Source organism: Papio anubis, chromosome 11, assembly GCF_008728515.1.
Source record: "Papio anubis isolate 15944 chromosome 11, Panubis1.0, whole genome shotgun sequence".
Lineage (NCBI taxonomy): Eukaryota > Metazoa > Chordata > Mammalia > Primates > Cercopithecidae > Papio > Papio anubis.
The window spans coordinates 93,450,898-93,476,051 of NC_044986.1; the positions used below are offsets into that span (position 1 = coordinate 93,450,898).

Here is a 25,154-nt window from a genome sequence, read left to right on the forward strand (position 1 = left end):
GATAACCATTCTCCTTTTGAGAGACAGCTCTTGGCTGTTACTGGGCTTTGGTAGAAACTAAACATGTGACTATGGGTCATCAAGTCACAATGCAACCCGAACTGCTTATCATGAACTGGGTGCTTTCTGACCCATCTAGCCATAAAGTAGGTCATGCATAGCAGCATTCCCTCATCAAATGGAAGTAGTATATACATGATCAGGCTCGAGCAGCTCCTAAAAGCACAAGTAAGTTACATGAGGAAGTGGCTCAAATGCCCATGGTCCCCACTCCTGTCACCCTGCCTTCTCTCCCAGCCTGCATCAATGGCCTCATGGGGAATTCCCTATGATCAGTGGACAGAGGAAGATAAGATTAGGACCTGGTTCACAGATGGTTCTGCATGATACGCAGGCACCACCTGAAAGTAGACAGCTGCAGCACTACAGCTCCTTTCTAGGACATCCCTGAAGGACAGCGGTGAAGAGAAATTTTCCCAGTGGGCAGAACTTCGAGCAGTGTACCTGGTTGTGCACTTTGCATGGAAGGAGAAATGGCCAGATATGCAATTATATGCTGATTCATGGGCTGTAGTTTGTCTGGCCAGGGTCTTGGAAGAAGCATGAGTGAAAAATTGGTGACAAAGAAATTTGGGGAAGAATATGTGGATGGACCTCTCTGAATGGTCAAAAACTGTGAAGATATTTGTATCCCATGTGAGTGCTCACCAACAGGTGACCTCAGCAGAGGAGGATTTTAATAATCAAGTGGATAGGATAACTCGTTCTGTGGACACCACTCAGCCTCTTTCCCCAGCCATGCCTGTCATTGCCCAACGTGCCCATGAACAAAATGGTCATGGTGGCAGGGATGGAGGTTACACATGGGCGCAGCAACATGGACTTCCATTCACCAAGGCTGATCTGGCTACTAGGGCCACTGCCAAGTGCCCAATTTGCCAGCAGCAGAGACCAACACTGAGCCCTCTATATGGCACCACTTTTCGGGGTGATCAGCCAGCTACTTGGTGGCAGGTTGATTATATTGGACCTCCGTAATCATGGGAAGGGCAGAGGTTTGTCCTCACCAGAACAGACACATACTCCAGTTATGGGTTTGCCTATGCTGCATGCAATGATTCTGCCAAAACTATTATCCATGGACTCGTGGAATGCCTTATCCAGCATCATAGTATTCCACGTAGCATTGCCTCTGACCAAGGTATTCACTTTATAGCTAAAGAAGTGCAGCAGTGGGCTCATGCTCATAGAATTCACTGGTCTTACCATGTTCCCTATCATCCTGAAGCAGCTGGATTGATAGAATGGTGGAATGGCCTTTTGAAGTCACAATTACAATGCCAATTAGGTGACAATACTTTGCAGGACTGGGGCAAGGTTCTCCAGAAGACTGTGTGTGCTCTGAATCAGTGCCCAATTTGTGGTACTCTTTCTCCCATAGTCAGGATTCATGGGTCCAGTAATCAAGGGATGGAAGTGGAAGTGGCACCACTCACCATCAACTCTAGTGACCCACCAGCAAATTTTTTTCCCTTTTATTATTTATTTATTTTTTAAATTATGTTTTTATTTTCATAGATTATTGGGGAACAGGTGGCGGTGGTTATATAAGTTCTTTAGTGTTGATTTGTGAGATTTTGGTGTACCCATCATATAAGCAGTATACACTGCACTCAACTTATAGCCTTTTATCCCTTACTCCCTCCCCATCCTTTACCCTTGAGTCCCCAAAGTCCAGTGTGTCATTCTTATGCCTTTGCATCCTCATAGCTTAGCTCCCACCTATGAGTGAGAACATACAATATTTGGTTTTCCATTCCTGAGTTACTTCACTTAGAATAATAGTCTCCAATGTCATCCATGTCACTGCGAATGCCATTAATTCATTCCTTTTTGTGGCTGAGTAGTATTCCATCATATATACATATTATATATGTATGTTATATACATATATATGTATATATATACACATATATATACACACACATATATACACACACACACACATATATATACACATATCACAGTTTATCCACTCGTTGATTGATGGACATTTAGGTTGGTTCCACATTTTTGCAATCATGAATTATGCTGCTTATAAACATGCATGTGCAAGTATCTTTTCGTATAATGACTTCTTAGAACAATTCTGAGGTCACCTTGTTTCTTCCCAATCTTAAGTGGATTGTCTTTTAAATTTTGTTTGGAATTTTTGGAGGAGAGGGTAAAGTCTGATGTCCCTAGAATTCTGTATATTTAAAATAATTTTAAAAGGCCAGTAAATTTCACCAGGTTATTTTTATATGTTATTAATTCCCAATTTGTCCTGGTATGTCTTTTCAACTTACAGATTTGGGTCATCCATTATTTTAAAAATTAATTATTCAATTATGCCTTATAATATATTGTACATTTTATTTATTCTTCTTCGGGAATTCCAAATATTGAATTCTGGGAAATAGATATCTCAGAAAGTGTGAAAAACAAGTGCAAAGGCCCTCTGATGGGGTGAAATATAAAACATTTGAGAAACTGAAAGAAGCATTTTGGGCATGGCAAATAAATATCATTGCTTCAGTGAAGTTTCTAAGATTTCCTATTCTCTTTAGGAAACTACATTGCTAAATCCATTTATCTGTATTTTTCTAAGGTAGAATTTACCAAAAAAGGATACCCATACTATATTTGGGAGATAGAAGATATGCCATTATCCTTTGCACATAGTTGCAGCCAGAAATGCAGGCAGATACGAGATTTGTAGCAGAATTCTCTGAGCAAATGAGAACCCACAGACTTAAGACAGTTGGTGGGAGATTACTAAAAAATAATTGAGTATTGAAAGCTTCTGGTTTTAAAATGTTGGCATAGAAGCAATCTGGCTTCACTCACTTCCCCCCACAGAAAGCCATAAAGAAATATACAGCATCAATATTATGACCAGCAATATCCAGGAACCCATTATGAGAATGAGACAATTCTTAGGACCACAGAGAAGCAACAAAAACTGAAAGCTAACAGTGACTTGTCCCTGCCTCAATCCCTGGGAAAAATAAGAGAGCCTGAAGTGAGAAATATCCATGAGAACAGAGGAGACAGAGGGAGAAGTGAGCCTATTATCCTTAGCCCTGGAAACTGCTCTGTAACTTGGCCAAAGGGGATGTCAAATCAATGGCTACTAAGAGTGGCTCTCAAAAGCCCAAAACAAAGACAGGATCCAAAAGCAGCAAGAGAAAATTTAATAACATATAAGAAGCACTATCGTGTAGGAGGTAATATTCCACAGGTCCTCTGGGCACAAACTTCCAGCTACTCTTCCCATACCTTTGGGAACCCCCACTTTGAGAAGGGCAGTGCTTTACTAGGGCCAAGAGAAACCTGGGTTTAAGGCTCCACCTAGTGCCAAAACTAAGGCAGTGAAAAAAATTTAGTACGGAAATTGCAAAGAATCTCTAAGCAAATGTATCTAATAAAACCCAAAACGAACCAAAGAAGACAAATAAATAATTAATCCTTAAATGCAAAGATAGAGGAATACATCCCCAATAAATAACAGCAAACAAGGAACCATGACTTCTTCAATTGGAAAAGCAAAAAAATAATGACTGACGCTAATGAGATGATGAGAGTTCTCTGACCAAAAATTCAAAATAGAAGTTTCAAGGAAACTCAGTAGTCTACAAGATTACAAATAAAAGCAATTCAGAAATCTATCACATAAATTTAACAGAGATTGAAATAATTTTAAAAATCAAACAAATCTTGGAGCTGAGAAATACATTTGCTGAACTGAAAAATTTTTAGAGGCTCTCAACAGCAGAATGGATCAAGCAGAGGAAGAACCAGTGAGCTTGAAGACAAGCTATTTGAAAATTCAGAGTGAAGGGGGGAAGAACAAAGAATGACATGGAACAAAGATTACCTACAAAATATTTAAAAACCTCAAAAGACCAACTCTAAGAATTATTAATGTTCAAGAGGAAATTGAGCAAGAAAAAGGAGTACAAAGTTTTAACAGAAAACTTTCCAAACCCTGAGAAAGATATAAATATTCAGGTATAGGAAGGTCAGAGAAAACCAATTAGATTCAACTGAAATATATGCCAAGACTAAATGGGGAGAAATCTGGGAACCCTACATGGAGTTGCCAAGTACTAGGATGCTTTCAGACCCTGAACAGCTCCTAAGGAAGGGATGTCTCTAGCCTGAGTAAGTTGCCACACCTAGAGAGAACAGGGCTGTCTTTCCTATGGGACTGGGGAAAGTCTGATCTGTTCACCCTCACTATGCATTTGACAAAAGTCTAATGTCCATAATCTATAAGGAACATAAATCGGCAAGCAAAAGCAAACAACCCCATTAAAATATGGGCAAAGGACATGTATCAAAAGAAGACATACATGCACCAACAAATATGAAAATATATATGAAAAATTGCTCATTATCACTAATATTAGAGAAATACAAATCAAAACCATGAGATAACATATCACACTAGTCAGAACAGCTACTTTTAAAAAGTCAAAAAACCAACAGATGCTGGCAATGTTGGAAAAAAAAAAAGGAAACACTTATATAATAATGCTGGTGGGAATGTAACTTAGTTCAGCCACTGTGGAAAGCAGTGTGGAAATTTCACAGAGAACTCAAAATAGAACTATCACTTGTTCTAACAATGCCACTGTTGGTTATATACACAAAGGAAAATAAATCATTCTACCAAAAAGACACATGCACTCAAAAGTTCATTACTGCACTATTCACAATAGCAAAGACATGGAATCAACCATGATTGTCAACGGTGGACTGGATAAAGAAAATATGATACAATACACCACGGAAATGATGCAACTATAAAAAAGAATAAAATCATATCCTTTGCAACAACATAGATGCAACTAGAGGCCACTATCCTAAGACAATGCAGGGACAGAAAACCAAATACTGCAATGTGGACGCAAAGATAGGAACAATAGATACGGGGGACTGCCTGATGTGGAGGAAGGTAGGAGAGGGACATGGGTGGGAAGGCTACCTATACAATACTATGCTTAGTACCTTGGTGATGACATCTTTCATACACCAAGCCTTAGCAATATGCAATTTACCCATGTAACAAACCTCCACATATACCTGAACCTAATATAAAAGTAGGAAAAAAAGAAACTTTGAAGTTAAACTACATACTAGACCAAATAGGCCTAACTGACATTTAGAAACTATTTCACACAACTGCTGTAGAATACTCACTGTTTTTGTCAGCACATGGAATATTCTCCAGAACAGATCATAGTTATGCCACAAAACAGTCTCAATAAATTCAAAAATAAAGAAATTCTATCAAGTATTTTTTGAAGCACAATGTAATAAATGCATAAAATCAATAGTATAACAAACCTTGGAAATTGTATTAAGACATGGAAATTGAAAAACATTTTCTTGAATAACAAACACATGAATAAAGAAATTAAGGAAATTTAAAATTTCTTGAAACAAATGAAAATGGGAATACAACATACCAAATGTATTAGCAAAAGTGGTACTAATAAAGGTTATTCTGTTCTTCTTATCTCATTCAGATGTTTTTTGATTTATAAGTAAATTGTAAAGCTAATATCAAAACACACAAGACTAAGAGAAACGGAGAAAAAAAGCATGAGTAATATATACATTAAAATATGTACAGGTACTATAGTAATGGATTTATAATTCATTACAAGACTTCAATTTATATTTTTCACTTCCTTCCACCAATAATTCCATGTCCTCACTTTCCCACAGCCAACTGCTTGGCTACCTAAGGCTCTTTCCTAGTTAAGATGGCTCAAAATTTTATTCTTGAAGGGAATAACCTTTTAGTTGTTCAGCCTTGATTATGTAATCTTCCCATGGACATATGTAATCTACTACCACACATAAAAGTAGTAAAGAATCATGTCAGTAAATCCTTTGTATTCTAAAGTCTTCCCCGAATCACATGACTAACAGTTACCCAATTTCACCTAAGTGAAAATATTCAAGATTAATATACCCTAATAATAAGAAGGTGTATTTTTAAAAACTTACTCAGCCAATCCATGTCCTTGATTGAAGAATTTATTGCATTTACATTCAAGGTTATTTATAGGTAAGAACTTACTATTATTGTTTTGTTATTTGTTTTTCCTGGTTGTTTTGTAGATCTTTTGCCCTTTTCCTTCTCTTTTGTTGCCTACCTTTATGATTTAATATTTTTTGTAGTTCTAAGCTTTGATTCTTTTCTCTTTATTGTTTGTAAATCTGCTATAATTACCCTGAGGCTTACATAAAACATCTAGGTGAGACAGAGTTTTGCTCCATTGCCCAGGCTGGAGTACAATGACATGATCTCGGCTCACTGCAACCTCCGCCTCCTGGGTTCAAGTGATTCTCCTGCCTCAGCCTCTCGAGCAGCTGTGATTACAAGTGTATGCCACCACAGTCAGCGAATTTTTGTATTTTTAGTAGAGATGGGGTTTCACCATGTTGGCCAGGGTGGTCTTGAACTTCTGACCTCAGGTGATCTGCCCACCTCAGCTTCCCAAAGTGCTAGGATTATAGGTATCAGCCACCATGCCCAGTCAACATCCAGGTTTTAAGCAAGTAATTTAAGCTGATAACAACTTTATTTTTGTCACATATCTAAACTATAGATTTGTATCTTCCCCCATTTATGATTTTGATGTCACAATTTACATCTTTTTGAATTATGTAACTTATTGTAGCTTTAGTTACTTCTGACAATTTTGACTTTTAACCTTTATTCTAGAGATATGTATGACCTACATACCACCACTACAGTATTCTGGATTTTTTTGTTTATCTCTATCCATGATGGGTTTATACTTCCATATGTATTCATGATATTATTTATTGTTCTTTTATTTCCACTTGAAGAAATCCCTTGAGCATTTCTTGTAAGGTAAATAAAGTGGTAGTACATTCCCTCAAGTTTTGTTTGTAAAAAGATTATTTTTCCTTTATTTCTCCGAACAGCTTTGATGGGTATAGTATTCTTGACTAACTTTTTTTGTTTCTTTTAGTACTTTGAACATATCATTCGATTCTCTGCTGGCCCACAAGATTTCTACAAAGAAATCTGATGGAAATTTCCCCGATGTCACTTGATGCATTTCTCCTGCTGTTTTAAAAAGTCTTTTGACTTTGACAGTTTGATTATAATCTGCCTTGAAAACGACTTTTTTGGACTGAATCTGTTTGAGAACTTTCAGCTTCATGGATCTAGACATCCATGTCTCCCTTAAGACTTGAAATAATTTTCATCAATTAATTCACTAAATAAGCTTTCCATCCCTTTCTCCACTTTGTTTCCTTCTTTAATACCTGCAATGTCAATGTTTGCTAATCTAATGATGTCTCATAAGTCCTTTCGTGTTCTTCATTCTTTTTCATTCTTTTTTTCTTCTCTGATAGAGTTGTTTCAAAACACCTATCTGAAAGGTCACAGATTTTTTTCTTCTGCTTCGTCTAGTCTGCTGTCGAAGCTCTCAGTTGCAGTTTTTATCTCATTCACTGAGTTCAGTTCCAAGGTTTCTGTTTATTTCCTTTTTAAAATAATATCTTTATTATTTTATCTATGTCTTTATTGACTTTATCATTCAGATGATGAATTATTTTCTTGATTTCAGTGAATTGTCTATTTGTATTTTCTTATATCTTAGTGAGTTACCTTAAAATCATTATTTTGAATTCCTTTTCAGGAAATTTCTGTTTCGTTGGTGTCAGTTACTGCGTTCCTTTGGTGGTGGTGTCTTTTCTTGCTTTTTTATGATTCTTAAGTACCTGTGTTGAAGTCTGCACACTGTTAGAGCAGTCACCTTTCCAAACTGATAGAGTAGCTTTTTATTTTAGAAAAGACTCTCCTGCAGATGGACCCAAGGGTAGTGTTTTTGGTAGGGTGTGTTGGCTCTGGTTCCAGGTAGGCACAGTGGGGTCATCTCTGTGCAGCTTCCTTACCTGGGATCCATGTCAGTGATGACTGTGGGTGTCTCAGTGGCCTAGGTTGCAGAAATTTGTGACAGTGATAGTAGCTGTGTAGCTGTTAGGGTTCTCAGTGAAAAGGGCTTCAGGAGTACCTCCTGCTCTCATTTTCCCCATAGTAATGACACTTAGCTGAGAAATCCCTCTTGGTGTTGGGTCTGATATGACCTGCAGGCAGCCTCAGTAGCATTACGTTCCAGGGCACAGTTGATTGAAGTGGCTATAAGATTGGGGTCCTGTGCTTAGTGTCTTGCAAAACTACTGAAGTATCCAGTATGTGGGATCAGGTTTACTCTCTGAGGAACAGGTGGATGCAAATCTCCCACAAAACTGAGGACTCTGACTTTGAGGCACTCTTCAGTAGCTTGACTCAGGGACAGGAATATGGCTGCCACTCTGACCCTGTGAATCAGAATGAAGCACTGACACAGCTCTGGAGAAAAAATGCATTCCAAAGGCTCAGGCCCTAGGGAGAAGGGCACAGCTGCAATTTGGCTTCTAGAGACAACAGACCATACTGGCAACTTGAGCACTGGGAGAGGAGGTACCCCAGAGTAGTGACTCTGGATCCTGGAAGGGTGGAACACAATAGAACCCATGTTCTGCAAGGCTTAGTGTAGCAGCCACGACCCAGGAATGGCTGCTCCAGCTGTGGTGCCAATGGCCCCAGGTGCAGCCTGGGCTAGCACTCCAGAGGACACAAGCAGTCAGCCTTGGTGGTGTTTATGTGGTGTTAATTCTGCAGGCATGCAGAATGCAAGAGTGTGGGGGCATGTCTTCCTCCACCTAGATTTCAGAGACTGTCATGAACAGTCTGGGGTCCCAGACAGAAACATGTCACAGGGTTGAGCCACCACAGACAGCCCCCATTAGAACAATGCCGAGTGGACAGTGGAGTCAGAGTTACCACTAGGCATAGTGGAGCCTTGAGAGTGGGGCTGGCCAGGAGACTTCAAAACTCTGGACCACTAAGGTGTAATGCCAGTCTGGGAAAGCTGCAGGCACAAGACTCCAACCCATGAGTGTTGTTGTCTGGGCCGAGGCCAGCAAAGGCATAGAGGTGGGACTGCCTGAGACTTTGAGGGCCCAATCCCCACCCAAGTGTGCTCAGAGGGTGGAACATGAAGTCAAAAAAATTTATTCTCTAGCTTTAAGATTTAACGTTGCTCTCCTTGTTGTATTTTGGACTTACTTGGAGCCAGTTATCTCCTATTATCTTGCCTATTTTGTCATTTTGGGATGGCAATGCCTATTCTATTCTTGTCTCACTAGTGTATTTTGGAAGCACAAAGGGGGCAAAAGAAAGATAGATGGAATCAAACTTCCCCTTTTATAATAACCCACTCCTAAGATAACAAACCTATTCCTCTGTGATAATAGCATTAATCTATTCACTCTGCCTTCACAGCCTAATCACCATACATTAAGGCTCCACCTCTGAACACTGCTGCATTGGGAATTAAGCTTCCAATGCATGCTTTTGGGTGGACGTATTCAAACTATAGCAGTGTCCCATAATTCTTGTAGGGTTCTTTTTTACTTTTTTATTTTCTTTTTTTTTTGGGTAATTTCAAATAATCTGTGTTCAAACTTACTGATTATTCCTTTTGCCTGATCTAGTCTGCTATTGAAATGCAATATGGAATTTTTCAGTTCAATCGTTGAGTGTTTTAGTTCTAGAATTTCTGTCTGGTTCTTTTGTATGATTTCTATCTCTTTATTGAATTCATTTTACTTATTTTCTTGATTTTTTCTTAGTTGTCTATCTGTTTTCTCTCGTAGTTCACCGAATTTCCTTAAGATTATTTTGAACTTTCTGTCAGACAGTTTATAAACCTCCATTTATGTAGGGTCAATTACTAGTGCTTTATTTTGTTCCTTTGGTGATGTTATGTTTCCTGATTGTTCATAATTTGTGTGCCCATGCATTGGTATTTTCACATTTAAAGAAGCAGGCACTTATTCCAGTCTTTACAAACTAGCCTTGGCAGAAAAAGCCCTTCACCATTCAGCTCAACCAGAGACTATGGGCTGGTCATCTGACTTGGTTCCTGAGTAGTCTTGCTGCTGGAGTTCTCCGCAGGCTGGCCTGGTGCCTGGATGAGAAGGCAGGTGGGTCTGGTGCCTGAGTCTGCCAGGTTGGGCCTAGAGCCTGGGTCCACATTGGTTGACTTTGCACTGGGGTCCACTTTGGTTCTGGAAGCTGTATCCACAAAATCAGGTCTGTAGCTAGGTCCACTGGAGTGGAACTATTGACTGGGCCCACAGGGGCAGGTCTGAATCTTGTATTTGTGGGAACTGGTCTGATGTCTGGGTCCATGAAGAATGACTTGGTACAGGGGTGGGCCTTTAGCCTGAGTCTGTAGGGACAGCTAGGTGCTTGGATGAGCCTGGAACTTTGATCCATGGAGATAGATTGGTGCTGGGGTTTTTCAGTGCTGACCTGGCAGTGGGGTAGAGCTAGAGGCTGGGTCCATGGGTGCTGGCCTAAAACCTGGAGTTGTGAAAGCCAGCCTGACAGTGGCCAAATCTGAAGTAAACTTGGAACTTGAATCTGAGTTTGCAGAAGCAAGCCTGGGACCACAGAAAATTACCTGACACTGGGCAGGCCTGTACCAGTATCTATAGACTGGCCTGGTACTGAGGCAGGCCTAGAGGTTGGATACACATAAATAGGCCTGGAATCTGAGGCTGGATTTGATGGCCTTGGGTCTGAACTCAGGAATAAAGCTTAGTTGATTGCTACTGTCTGGAGAATAGGTCCACAGAGGCTGGTATAGTGCTGGTGGCAGTCTGAAACCTAGGGCTACTGGGGCTGACCTGACAATTGGGCAGGCTTGGAGCCTCAGGTACATCTGAAGCCTGAGTCTTCAGGGGCAGGCTTAGGGCCTGGAGCTACTGGGGCTGACCTGGCTCTGAGATCAGTCTGGGGTGTGAAGCTCTGGGGCCAGCTTGGTGCTGGGACAGCCCAGAAGACTGAGTCTATGGGGCAAGCTCAGTGTCGAGGCAGTGTTGGTTTGCAGGTGGTGGCCTGGACTCTAGGGCTGCAAAGTCCAGCCTAATGCTGAGGTAAGCCTGAAGGCTGGGACCACTGGAGCTTGCCTGGTGGTAGAGCAAGACTAGAGGCTGAATCTGTGGCAGCTGGACTGGTGCCAGAATGGGCCTGAAGGCTTCATCTATACCGCCATCCTGGAGAGGAGGCTTTCAGGGGCAGGCCTGAAGCTTGAGTCTGTGGTGCTGTCCTGGAATAGGAGTGAGCCTGAAGCCTGGGGCCTCTGGGGCCAGCGTGGAGCTGGGACTGCTAGGGCTGGTCTGGTGGTGGGACAAAACTGGAGACTGCATTGGCAGAGCTGGCTTGAAGAAGCCTAGAGCCACAGGAGCTGGCCGGGCATTGGGGTGGGCCTTGAGGCTGGGTCTGCAGATACTGGCCTAGAGTTTGTGGCTGTAGGAGCCTGCCTGGCATTGGATTTTACTCCAGTGGACTGAATATTGGGGTCCATGGAAAAGTCCAGTGCTCATTTAACCTTTCTTTCCTCACATTAAGGGTATCTCTCTCCACACTGTGCTGCCTGAAGTTAAGGAGGGAGTGATGCAGATTATGTAAAACTGTCCTTCCTCCCCTCTTCAATGCATATTTCTTACATCTGTGTTTCACTCAAGTGCTGTAATCTCTCATCTGGTTTCTTAAGCTGTTGTAAAGGTATTTTCATACATAGATAGTTGTTCAAACTGATGTTTCTATAGCGGCAAAAGCACTGGGAAATCTTATTCCACCATCTTGCTGATGTCATTCCATAGGGCTGTCTTTGCATTTTGACAGAATTACAATGTGTCTTGGTGTTGATCTCTGAGTTTATTCTACTTGGCGTCTGGTTAGTTTTAAATGTGTAGATGCATGTCTTTCATCACATTTGGGATTATTTTTTACCCATAATTTCTTCACATATTCCTTCTGCTCTTTTCTCTTTTCTCCTTCTGAAACCCACATAATGTGTTGCTGATCCACTTGGTGTTGTCCCACAGGTCCCTTCCCTTTCCTTCGTTTTTATTCCTGCTCCTCAGACTTAAAAATTACAATTGTCCTATGTTCAGATTCACTGATTCTTCTTTTTGTCTGCTCAGATCTGCTGTTGAATCTATGAATTATTCATTTCAAGTATTATATTTTTGAACTAAGGATATTGTTTCTTTTTTATCTTTATTCCACTGTTTTTACAAAGTTTTTCTGATTTCCTTTTGTTCTTTGTCCATGGTTTCCTTTAGCTCTTTGACGATATTTAGTATAGTGAGTATTTTATTTTATTTTATTTTATTTTATTTTTGGGGGGTGGAGTCTCACTCTGTTGCCCAGGCTGAAGTGCAGTGGCATGGCCTTGGCTCACTGTAATCTCTGCCCCCTGGGTTCAAGCAATTCTCCTGCTTCAGCCTCCCTAATAGCTGGCATTACAGATGTGCATTACCACGCCCGGCTAATTTTTGTATTTTTAGTAGAGATGAAGTTTCACCATGTTGGCCAGGCTGGTCTTGAACTCCTGGCCTCAAGTGATCCACCTGCCTTGGCCTCCCAAAGTACTAGGATCACATGTGTGAGCCACCATACCTGGCCCAATATGGTCGTTTTAAAGTCTGTCTAGTAAGTACATTGTATGAGCTTCCTCAGGAATGGTTTCTCTCAATTTATTTTGCTCCTTTGATTTGTCCATACTTACTTCTTTTTATTATGCCCTGTAATTATTTTTCTATTGAAAGTTGTTCATCTGGATATTAAAAGGGGTGATGCTAGAGATTATCTTTTCTCCCTTCGCCAGGTATTGCTCTTTTTGATTGCTGAAAGCTATAGTCAGACATTTGTTTAGGTTAGCAAATCATTTTTCCAAAAACTTTATTCTGTGTGTTACCACTGAAGTCTGTTACTTAGAGCTCATGTTCAGTTACTGTTTTTATAGAGATTTCTTTCAATGTCAGCATTTCTTTTTAAATTAAAAGAACTCCCCCCACACACCAAACACCTTTCACAGTATTTGCAGGTTAGTTTATCCTAAGAGTCTCCCTTCAGCACTTAGCTAGGCTTGCATTGAGCCCAGAAATAAGGCTGAGTTGAAAGTTTAATGTCTTGTTAATCACAAGTATTAACAGCACTCTATACCAAGCTGAAGAAGGAATCTCAGAGCTTGAAGACTAGCTCCCTGAAACAACTCATACAAAAATAAAAAGACAAGAATAAAAAAGAATGAACAAAAACTTTGGGAAATAAGGGGTTATGGTAAGAGACCAAATTATGACTCATAAAGAGAGATGAAGAAAATTTAGAACTATGCTACTACAAATGCCACTTTTCCTAAATCCTCCCAATTAATGCCTTCTACTTTATTTGCTAAATATTTTATACTTCCATGCATAAGTCTTTGTAAACTATCAGCTTTTTATTCCACTGATATTATTTCTATGTCCTCCACTTTTTAAAAAATAATTCTCTTATTTTAAACTTTTTTCTACTTTAGTTTTCAGATTTTATCATCTTCTTTTTCTACCTCCTTGCTACGAACTTATAATCCTAACTTTTTAGTTTTCTTTATTTTCTATCATATGCAACCTTTAAATTTCCTTATAAAAACCTATTTAAGGACCTCTTGTAAGTGCTTATGTGTAGTGTTTTAATTTTAATTTAGTCTCAAATATATCCTAGTGTCCATTGTCTTTTCTTCAGCTTATAAATAGGATTTTAAATTTTGCAGAAGAATTTTTATCTTGTTTACTATTTAGTTCTGTTTTATTGCATCATAGAAAATGTGATTTGTGGAAATCATTTTTTAGTATTCATTGAAACTTAATGTGTGGCCTAATATGTAGTCAATTTTTGCATGTGTACTCCATTTATTGAGTGAAGTGTTCTATAAGTATCTGTTTAATACGTCTATCACAGAAGGATCTACATCCTTCATAAACTAGTTTTTTCAGCAATATTTGATAGAGATGGAAATAGTGTAGAGATGTTCAATTTTTGTAGATCCATAAATTCTGCACAGCTCTTCATACATTTTGAAAATTTCTTTTCTTTTTTTTTTTTTTTTTTTTGTTTTTTTGTTTTTTTGTTTTTGTTTTTTGAGAGTCTTGCTCTATCTCCCAGGCTGGAGTGCAGTGGCGCAATCCCGGCTCACTGCAACCTCTGCCTCCCAGGTTCAAGCAAGCCTCTTGCCTCAGCCTCCTGAGTAACTGGGACCACAGGCACTTGCCACCAAGCCCAGCTAAATTTTGTACTTTTGGTAGAAATAGGGCTTTGCCATGTGGGCCAGGATGGTCACGAACTCCTGACCTCGGCTGATTCACCCTCCTTTGTCTCCCAAAGTGCTGGGATTTCAGGCATGAGTCACAGTACCCAGCCCATGCCTGTATTTCCAGCTACTTGGGAGGGTGAGGCAGGAGGATCACTTGAATCTGGGAGGCGGAGGTTGCAGTGAGCTAAGATTGTGCCATTGCACTCCAGCCTGGTGACAGAGCGAGACTTCATCTCAAAATAAAGAACTTTGGCTCATCAAAAGAAACGAGATCATGTCCTTTGTAGGCACATGGATGAAACTGGAAGCCACTATCCTCACCAAACTAACACAGGAACAGAAAACCAAACACCACATATTCCCACGTATAAGTGAGAGCTTAACAATGAGAACACATGGACACAGGGAGGGGAACAACACACACTGGGGCCTGTCAGAGGGCCGTGGGGTGTGGGGGAGAGCATTGGAAAAAGAGCTAATGCATGCCAGGCTTAATACCTGGCTGATGGGTTGATAGGTTCAGCAAATCACCATAACACACATTTACTTATGTAACAAACCTGCACATCCTGCACAGGTACCCTGGAACTTAAAAAAAATAAAATAAAATTTCTTTTGTAATTTTTGTATTTTTATCAGAATACCTTCATTTTTATTGTGTAAAATACACATAATATAAAATTTATTATTTTAACCATTTTAAATGTATGATTAATTGTATTAACCACAATCACTTTGTTGTGCAACCATCACCACCATCTATCTTCAGAAAGTCTTCACCTTTCTAAACTAAAACTCTACTCATTAAGCACTAGCTCCCTGTTAGCCTCTATTGCCAGGCCTTGGGAACCTTTGATCTACTTTCTGTCTACTTATTCTAGGAACCTCATATAAGTGGTATAATAAGATACAATATTTATCTTTTGTATTTGCCTTATTTCCTTATTATCATAATATTTCAAGATTCATTCACTTCGTAGCATGTTTCAGAACATGATTCATTTTTAAAGTGAGATAATATTTCAGTGTATGTATATACCATATTTTGTTTCTGCATTCATTTGCTGATGGACATTGGGTTGTTTACAACTTTTGGCTAATGTGAATAATGCTGTTACAAACACTGATGCACAAGTACCTGTTTTCAATTCTTTTGGGTCTACACCTTGAAGTAAATAGATCATATGAGAACTCCATGTTGAACTTTTTGATAAACAACCAAACTGTTTTCCACAGCAGTGACACTGTTTTACATTCCCATGAACAATTTACAAAAGTTCCTATTTATCTACATCCTTGCCAATGCTCATTATTTTCTGTTTTTATAATGAGAGTCATCCTAATGGCTATGAAGTGATATCTTATTGTGATTTTCATTTGCATTTCTTTAACGGCTAATGATACTAAGTATCTTTTTTAGGGCAAATTAGCAATTTGTGTATCTCCTCTGGAAAAATGTCTATTCAAATCACTTGCCCATTTTTAAATGAAGTTGAGTTTTTTGTTAATTAATAAAACTTCCTTGTGTATTCTAGACATTAAGTCCTTATCAGATATGTGATTTGCAAATATTTTGTCCCACTCTATGGGTTGTGCTTTCACTCTCTGATACTGTCTTTTGATGACAAAAATTTTTAATTTTTATGAAGTCCAACTTATCTATTTTTTTCTTTTGTTGTCTGTGCTTTGGGAGTCATACCCCAAAAATAATTGCTAACTTCAACGTCATGAAGCCTTTTCCCTGTTTTTCCCTCAGAGATTTTATGGTTTTAGGTCTTATATGTAGGTATTTGGTCCATTTTAATTTCCGTATATAATGTAAGGTAAAGATTCAACTTCATTCTTTTGACATGAATATCTGGTTTGTGGAAAAGACTGTCTTTTTGTGGAAGCACCATTTTTGGAAAAGACTGCCTTTTTCCCAGGAAATAGTATTGGCAACTTTGCTGAAAGTTATTTCACCATATAGCAAGGATTTAATTCCAGTCTCTCAATTCTCTACCATTGGTCTGCATGTCTGCTTTATGCCAGTATATCACTCTTTTGATTGCCGTAGCTTTATAGTAAGTTTTGAAATCAGGAAGTATGAGACTTCCAAATTTATTATCCTTTTTCATAATTGTTTTGGATATGTGTGGTCCCTTGTATTCCTATGATTTTTAAGATAGGGTTTTCTATTTTGCAACAATAACCTCATAAGTGTTATGGGAATTTGATAAGAACTGCAGATTGCATTGAAGGTGTAGATCACTTTAGGTATTACTTTCATCTCAATAATATTGTCTTCTGGGCGGGCATGGTGGCTCATACCTGTAATCCCAGCACTTTGGGAGGCCGAGGCAGGTGAATCACTTGAGGTCAGGAGTTTGAGACCAGTCTGGACAACATTGAGACCAGTCTGGACAACATAGTGAAACCCCGTTTCTACTAAACATACAAAAATTAGCTGAGCGTGGTGGCATGTGCCCATAATCCCAGCTACCAGGGAGACTAAGTCAGGAGAATCGCTTGAACCTGGGAGGCGGAGGTTGCAGTGAGCCGAGATTGCGCCACTGCACAGCCTGGGCGACAGAGCAAGACTCAATCTCAAAAAAAAAAAAAAAAAAAAAGTTGTCTTCTAATCCATGAACATGAGATATCTTTCCATTTATTTATATCTTCTTAATTGTTTTCAGCATTATATGGTAGTTTTCAGTATACAAGTCTTTTGCCTTTTGCCTTCTTGGTTAAATTTATTCCGAAATATTTTGTTCTTTTGATGCCATTATAAATGGAACTTTTTTCTTAATTCTTTTTAGATAGCTCACTACCAGTGCATAGATATGTAACCAATTTTTGTGTGTTCATTTTGTATCCTGCAACTTTGCTAAATTTGTTTATTAGATCTAACAGTTGTTTCGTGGAGTCATTAGGGTTTTCTTCATATAAGATAATGTCACCTCTTGGCAGATAATTTTATTTCTTCCTTTCCAGTTTGGATGTTATCTATCTATCATCTACCTATCTTCTATTCTAACTGGTCCAGATAGATTTTGAATACTATTTTGACTAGAAGTTATCTAAACAGGTGTCCTTGTATTGCTCCTGATCTTAAGGAAAACATTTTCAATCTTTCACCATTAAATATTATGTCAGCTGTGGATTTTTTTGTATTTGGCTTTTCATCATGATGTGGTAAGGCTCTATTCCTAGCTTGTTTACTGTTTTTACATGAAAGTCTATTGAATTTGGTCAAATGCTTTCTCTGCATCAACTGAGAGGATCCAGTGGGGTTTTTTGTTGTTAATTCTGCTACATGGTATATCACACTAATTGACTTTTGTCTATTGAATTATCCTTGCATTTGAGAAGTAAAACTCATAAATTCACATTGTATAATTTTTATATGCTGCTAAATTTTATTTGCTAATATTTTGTTGAGGATTTTGCATTATTATTCATAAGGGATATTGGTCTGCCATTTGCTTTCTTATAGCATTTCTGACTTTAGTATCAGGATAATGCTGTCCTCATAGAATGAGTTAGGAAGTATTCCCTCCTCTTCAGTTTTCTGAAAGAACTTGAGGATTAGTTTTAATTCTTCTTCAAATATTTGGTAATATTCACCCATAATGTCGTCTGGTCCTGGATTTTTCTTTGTTGGAAAATTTTAATTAGGATTCAGTATTCATCTTAATTAGGGGTCTATTTAGAGATTTCTTCATAAGTCAGTTCTGGTAGATTGTGTATTTCTATCAATTTGTTCATTTCCTCTAGGTTATCCAGTTTTTCGTGTACAGTTGTTCACAGTGTTGTCTTACAATGCTTTTTATTCTTTTAAAATTGGTTGTAATGTTCCCACTTTCTGTTTTGATTTTTAGCAATTTGAGTATTATTTTTCCATAGTCAATCTAGCTAAAGTTTTGTCATTTTTGTTCATCTAAAGTGCATCTTTTGTTAGCAGCATATAGTTGATCATTTAAAAAAAAAATCCATTCGTAAATTTTTGCCTTTTGAATGAAGAGTTTTGTCAATTTACATTTAAAATAATTACTGATAAGGAAAGACATTTCTGCCATTTTGATACCTATTTTTTGTACGTTATACTTTTTGCCCTTCATTTCCTCTAATTCCATCTTTTTTGTGTTTAGTTGACTTTTTGTAGGGACATGTTTTGATTCCTTTCTCTTTTCTTCATGCATGCATCATAGATACTTTCTTTGTGATTACCAAGTAAATAATATATAACGTCTTAAAGTTATAATAATTTAATTTGAATTGATACCAACTCAACTTCAATCCATCCAAAAAGTATACTCTTATGCAGCACCCTCTAACTTATCCTTGTTATTAACATCACAAATCATGTCTTTATACATTGTGTGTCCATAACATAAATTTGTAATTATTTTTGTATATTTGTCTTTTGAGTATTATAGATACAAAGAATAGAGTTACAAGCCAAAATTATAATAATGATGGCTTTTATATTTGCCAATGGACTTATCTTTGCCAGAGATCTTTATTTCCTCATGTGGTTGAAGTTACTGTATAGCATTCTTTCATTTTAACCTGAAGAATTCCCTTTAGAAGGTTTTTTGTGTTTGTTTTTTTGACAGTGTCTTGTTCTGTCACCAGGCTGGAGTGCAGTGGCGTGATCTCAGCTCACTGAAACCTCCTCCTCCTAGGTTCAAGCAATTCCCCTGCCTCAGTCTCCCGAGTAGCTGGGACTATAGGCATGTGTCACCACGCCAAGCTAATTTTTTATATTTTAGTAGAGACGGTATTTCACCATTTTGGCCAGGATGGTCTTGATCTCCTGACCTCGTGATCCACCTGCCTCGGCCTCCCAGAGTGCTTGGATTACAGGGGTGAACCACCGTGCCCAGCCTAGAAGTTTTAATAGGGCAGGTCTACTATTAATGCCATGATTGCCAGGAGATTTTCATATTGGCTTTTGCTGGAGCACTCTTTTGACAGTTCCACAAAACTTTCTTACCATTTTGAAGATAGACTTTTCTTAATTAGGTATTCTCTTGGATGCTAAAAATCTGTGACTATTTTCTGGAGCTCTGACAAAGTTGGTTCTGATAGATTATTCTAATTTTTTTCAATGTTTCTGTCAGGGAATGAGAGTTTGGATGTTTTCAGTTTGCCATTTTGCTCATGTTTGCCTGTTGCCTTTAAGGAGTGATTTGAAAGCTACCAGAGAACACTTTGGTTATATCTTATTAGAAAATAGTCGCTTAACCACACTACCACTAGTTTCGCACATATTCTAGCTTCTTCCCCATTCTGATGATCTTTTTCACCATTTGATATTGCCAATTTAATAATAAGCACATCACAAGGCAGCCATATTGTCTATATGGTACTAGTTCCATTTGTCTTTCCATCTTGCTATACAAACGATGGTATAAGAAATGACAACTATGTCCTCAAGGAGCTGTTCATACAGCATCTAGTTTATGTTATGAAAATTCACAGTAGTGGAAAGCCTATATGTATTTTGTTTCATGAGTAGGTAAAGGGAAATATATGAAACATTACAAAATTAATGTTGTCTAGTGGAGTAAAAACACGTAATTTAAATACACACTTAATTGACATGTAGATAGATTGAGTAGAATGAACTTATTAAGTTGAGAAAGACTACTCCTTCTTTGAATTTCCTGTTTTTTAACAGAACTATACAGTTGAAATATTTTAATTCTTAGATTGTGTTCTACTGTATCCAAACATAAATCTGTACTTACCGACCACTTTGTTTAAATCCAATCGAATTATTAGGTCGCTAATTGATGGGTACACTGCTGGAAGATTTTCTGCTGTATTTGGAAGTTCTGAGGCTGCTTCATTTGTAACTGTAAGAATAACAGATTGACAAAGTCATTGATTTAAAAAACTAACATTTTGTGAAACACCTAGGAAGGCATGTAACCAAGAAAGTGAAAGATCTCTACAAGGAGAACTGCAAAAACACTGCTGAAAGAAATCAGAAATGGCACAAATAAATGAAAAAACAGTCCCTGCTCATGGATTGAGAGAATCAATGTCATTAAATGGCCATACTGTCCAAAGCAATTTACTGGTTCAATGGAGTCCTATCAAACTACCAATGTCATTTTTAACAGAATTAGGAGAAGCTATTCTAAAATTCATGTGAAGCAAAAAAAGAAGCCTAGTAGCCAAAGCCATCCTAAGCAAAAAGAACAAAGCTGAAGGCATCATACTACCTGACTTGAAACTATTTTACAGGGCTACGGTAACCAAAAGAGCATTGTACTGGTACGAAAACAGGCACATAGACCAACAGAACAGAGTAGGGAACCCAGAAATAAAGCCACATACCTACAATCATCTGATCTTCGAGAAACCCAGAAAAAATAAGCAGTAGGGACTCCCTACTCAATAAATGATGCTGGGATAGCTGGCAAGCCATATGCAGAAGAACGAAATTGGACCCCTGCTTTTTACCATATACAAAATTTGATCAAGAAGGATTAAAGATTTAAATGTAAGACTTCAAACTATAACAATCCTAGAAGAAAACCTAGTAAATACCCTTCTCAATATCAGCCTTGGCAAAGAATGTATGGCTATGTCTTCAAAAGCAATTGCAACAAAAACAGAAATTGACAAATGGGATCTAGTTAAACTAAAAATCTTTTGCACAGCAAAAGGAACTACCAACAGAGCAGACAACCTACAGAATAAAAGAAAAATATTCATGAACTATGCATCTAACAAAGGTCTAGAATCTATAAGGAACTTAAACCAACAAGCAAAAAACAAATAACTCCATTATAAAGTGAGGCAAAGGACATAAACAGAAACGTCTCAAAAGAAGATATACGAGTGGCCAAGAAACATACGAAAAAATGCTCCACACCACAAATCATCAGAGAAATGTAATTTAAAACCACAATGAGATACCATCTCACACCAGTCAGAATGGCTATTTTTATTATTTTGAGACGGAGTCTCACTCTGTCACCCAGGCTGGAGTGCAGTGGCACGATCTTGGCTCACTGCAACCTCCACCTCCAGGTTCAAGTGATTCTCCTGTCTCAGCCTCTGGAGTAGCTGGGATTACAGGCACACGCCACCATACCTGTCTAATTTGTGTGTGTGTGTATGTGTGTGTTCTTTTTTAGTAGAGACAGGATTTCACCATGTTGGCCTGGCTGGTTTTGAACTCCTGACCTCAAGTGATCCACCCACCTTGGCCTCCCAAAGTGCTGGGATTACAGGTATGAGCCACCACACCTGGCTCAGAATGGCTATTACTAAAAAATAAAAAATAAAAACAGATGGCAAGTCTGTGGAGAAAAGGGGACACGTACACACTGTTGGTGGGAATGTAAACTAGTCTAAACACTTGGAGAGCAGTTTGGAAATTTCTCAAAGAAAGAGTTGAAATACCATTTGACTCAGCAATCCATTCCTGGCTATATACCCAAAGGAAAATAAATTGTTCTACCAAATGGACACATGCATCCATACGTTCACCACAGTGCCATTCATAATAGCAAAGACACAGAATCAACAGTAGGTGCTCATCAATGGTGAACTGGATATAGAAAATGTGGTACATATATACCATGGAATAATATATAACCATTAAAAAGAACAAAATCATGTCTCCGGCTGCAACATGGATGCAGCTGGAGGCCATTATCCTGAGGGAGCTAATGTAGAAACAGAAAACCAAATACTGCATCTCTTCCCTTATATGTGGGAGATAAACATTGGGTACACATGGACATAAAGATGGGAACCATAGACACTGTGGAATACTAAAAGGGGGAGGAAGCAGGAGTAAAATGATCTCTTGGGTATTATGCTATCTGGGTGACGCATTCAGTCATACCCCAGACTTCAGCATCACACAATATAGTTTTGTAACAAATCTGCATGTGTACCAGCTGCTTCTAAGATAGAAGCTGAAAAAGTAAAAAAAGTACATACAGTAAAAAACAACAAAAACCCTAACATTTTGTTCGAGGCAGAAGTATAGTACATAGTACTAATTAGAGATATTTTACCTCCCAGTCATCTAATCATCTAACCTTATTTACTTTGCAATTTAACATGCTAATTATTCAATTGGATACAAATATGTTAAATAATTTCAAATTCATACAAAATAGCTACTATATGCCACCTTTTATACTAAGTACTTTTGAAGTATTATCTCATTTAATCATTATAATAATTGAAGAAAATAAGTATTTTATCTCCATTTAACAGACGACGGAAATAGAACTTATTGATATTATGCATATTGTGGAAGGCCACATAGTTATTAAATATAAAAGCCTGGAATGAATTGATTCTTTTAGTTTCCGAAATCTGTTCTCCAACTAATAAACTCAAATATCTACTGAGACTGAGTATGTAATATGAGTGTAATGAGCCTGGTGATGACAGGGATGGCATAAAGAGCAAGGTGAAATGGAGAGTACCTGTTTTATTTAAAAAAAAAACACCATTATTCTTACCACTACAAATGCATGACAGATATTCTCAGGTGTTCTAAATTCTCCAAAGAAGCTAGAAATCTAGATATTTACAATAATTTTCAAAATTTCAAAATATTTGCAGATAGTTTAAGACTTCTATATTCATGTTTGAAGGACAAATCTTCAGCTAGTACTACAAGAAAATTATCTGTCTTTAGAAAAGGATTAATTCTAATACATGGGTGCAATTTAAGGGCCAATCACTGGTATATTTCCTTGGAAAATATGATCATTTACCCACCAATGTATCTCTCTCTGATCTAGGACGATGGAAAAGCAATTTTGGATTACATAGTATATATGTTTATTCCTCACCAGATCACTTTGGAGATCTAGAGCATTATGGTTTTTTTCTAAAAACAGATGGTTACTATAAGTATTTAAACTATGTTCTTAGTAATCTCCAAAGTACTCAAAGTCAGAAAGTCATATCGTAATCTTACAAAATCTCTGGTTATTTTCTATTTTTAAATCCTTAAGAAGATGACAGAATAAAGCTCCCCTTTGCCCTCATTTTTCCTATAAAACCCCCAGAAACAAAAGAAAAAAAGTAAGAATATTTCCATAGCCCCCTGATACTAAAAGTACTGTCATGAAATCTGGCACAAGGCTTTGGAGAATACTAAGAGATAATAGTCATGCTGTCTTGAACCTATAACAGTACACAGGTTTTCCTCCAAAGTGTCATCACTGAAAGGCATGCCTAATATGCCTTTATAGTGGTAATCATATTTAGGGTGCTAAGAAAGAAGAGTTGAAGAAGAAACTACACTGATGGACCATTTCTATTGCTTGAAACAGAGATTCCTAATAGAAGTTAGGGATGCTGACAGTAAAAACAGCTAAAAATAGAGGGAGGAAGATAGTGCCAAACTGCAACAGACAAAAGACACATATGTGAGTTGCAATAGCTTCTTTAACAACAACAAAAAAAGATTTAATAATATGACACCAAGCCTGGACAGAATCTATCAATTTTCCCACAAAATCTCGTCCTCCGTCAATCTACCCCACATATACATTCCACTAATCACTTTACTATTTAGAAGGTCCCATTCAAAAATTAATAATAATCCAACCAGCATGAGAAGCAAGCACAGAAACTGCAACAATCACAAAGAAATCTAAAAGATAAATAACCAGGAAAATCACGGAGTGATGTAAGTAAGATGGCAGAATAGAAGATCTCCCAGCATCGCTTCCTCTAGAAAAAAAAATACAACTAGAAATTATTCAAAGACAAGAATACTACCCTGAATTCACCAAAATTCAAGGGAGAAGTGGAGAAACTTCTAGGAGACACAGAATCAAGAAAACCTGATACTGGTAAGATGAATAATCACTTTAAAGCAGACCTAACACCACTCACAGAATTTCCCTAGACACATGGTTCCCAGGGTGGGAGGAGGAAATTGGAGGTGAATGTTCAATCTCCCAGCTGGTTATAGAATCTTCACAGGAAGCTCACTCCAGTCTTGTCTCATGGAACATTTAAATTGCTGGGAGGACTGAACCACCTGGGATGAACTGTGGTCAAAAAGGGAAGGTTCTAATTACATTGACTGGCATGTGAATTTTTGTAGGTGTTCTGTGCTCCAATTAGTGAAGATATCACATTGAGTAAAGTGGATGGCCCACAGTCCTGAAGAAGACACAATACACAGGAAGGACCAAATGCCTGGCTGGATTTCCCACAAAGTCCACATATTCATGTGAAGCCTTCTCCTGACCTGGAAACATCTACATGTTTGGCATTTAAGTTCTGGTGCTCACTTAAAAATACAAACTATTTCTATTAATAGTTTTTGTAACTGAAGAACAATGGCAGGGCAGCAACATAGTTCTGGAGCAGTGTTGAAGTTACAGGGCTCACTATAAGTCTTCCACAGACTGGAAAACAACAGGGCAGTGATTTATTTCCAGTGCACTATTTAATTTCCAGTTCTCACTATAAGTCTTGCCCAGACTGGGAAGCAAGAGCAGACCAGTGATTAAGTTCTAATATTAAGCAGTAAAGGCCTAACACTGTCAAAAACACCTGCAAAAGCTCAATGTGCAGACATCAACATAAAAATGCAAGACTTGTAAAAACTCAGGAAAATATGACACCACCAAAAAAGAGCAAAAAACTTTCAGTAATGGATTCAGAAAAACTGAAGATCTATAAAATGATTGACAAATAATTCAGAATAATCTTATTTTAAAAGTTAAAGGAATTACAAAAAAATACAGATAGAAAACTAAATGAAACTTGGAAAACAATTCAGGAACAAAGTTAGAAATTTAACCAAGAAATAGAAACAATTTTTTAAGACCAAAGAGAAACTCTCAAAATAAAGAATATGTAAATTGAACTAAA

At 37.9% G+C, this 25,154-nt stretch overlaps 1 protein-coding gene and 1 long non-coding RNA gene across 2 annotated transcripts in view; one reads left to right on the forward strand and one right to left on the reverse strand.

Annotated features, from left to right (window-relative positions):
- CCDC7 (coiled-coil domain containing 7) overlaps positions 1-25,154 on the reverse strand; it is a 408,075-nt gene that overhangs the window by 58,321 nt on the left and 324,600 nt on the right. The window contains exon 30 of the mRNA XM_031652409.1: positions 20,027-20,134. Coding sequence (XP_031508269.1) covers positions 20,027-20,134 — 108 coding nt within the window. The remainder of the gene's footprint in view (positions 1-20,026; positions 20,135-25,154) is intronic.
- LOC108587568 overlaps positions 1-25,154 on the forward strand; it is a 73,577-nt gene that overhangs the window by 14,991 nt on the left and 33,432 nt on the right. The window lies entirely within an intron of this gene.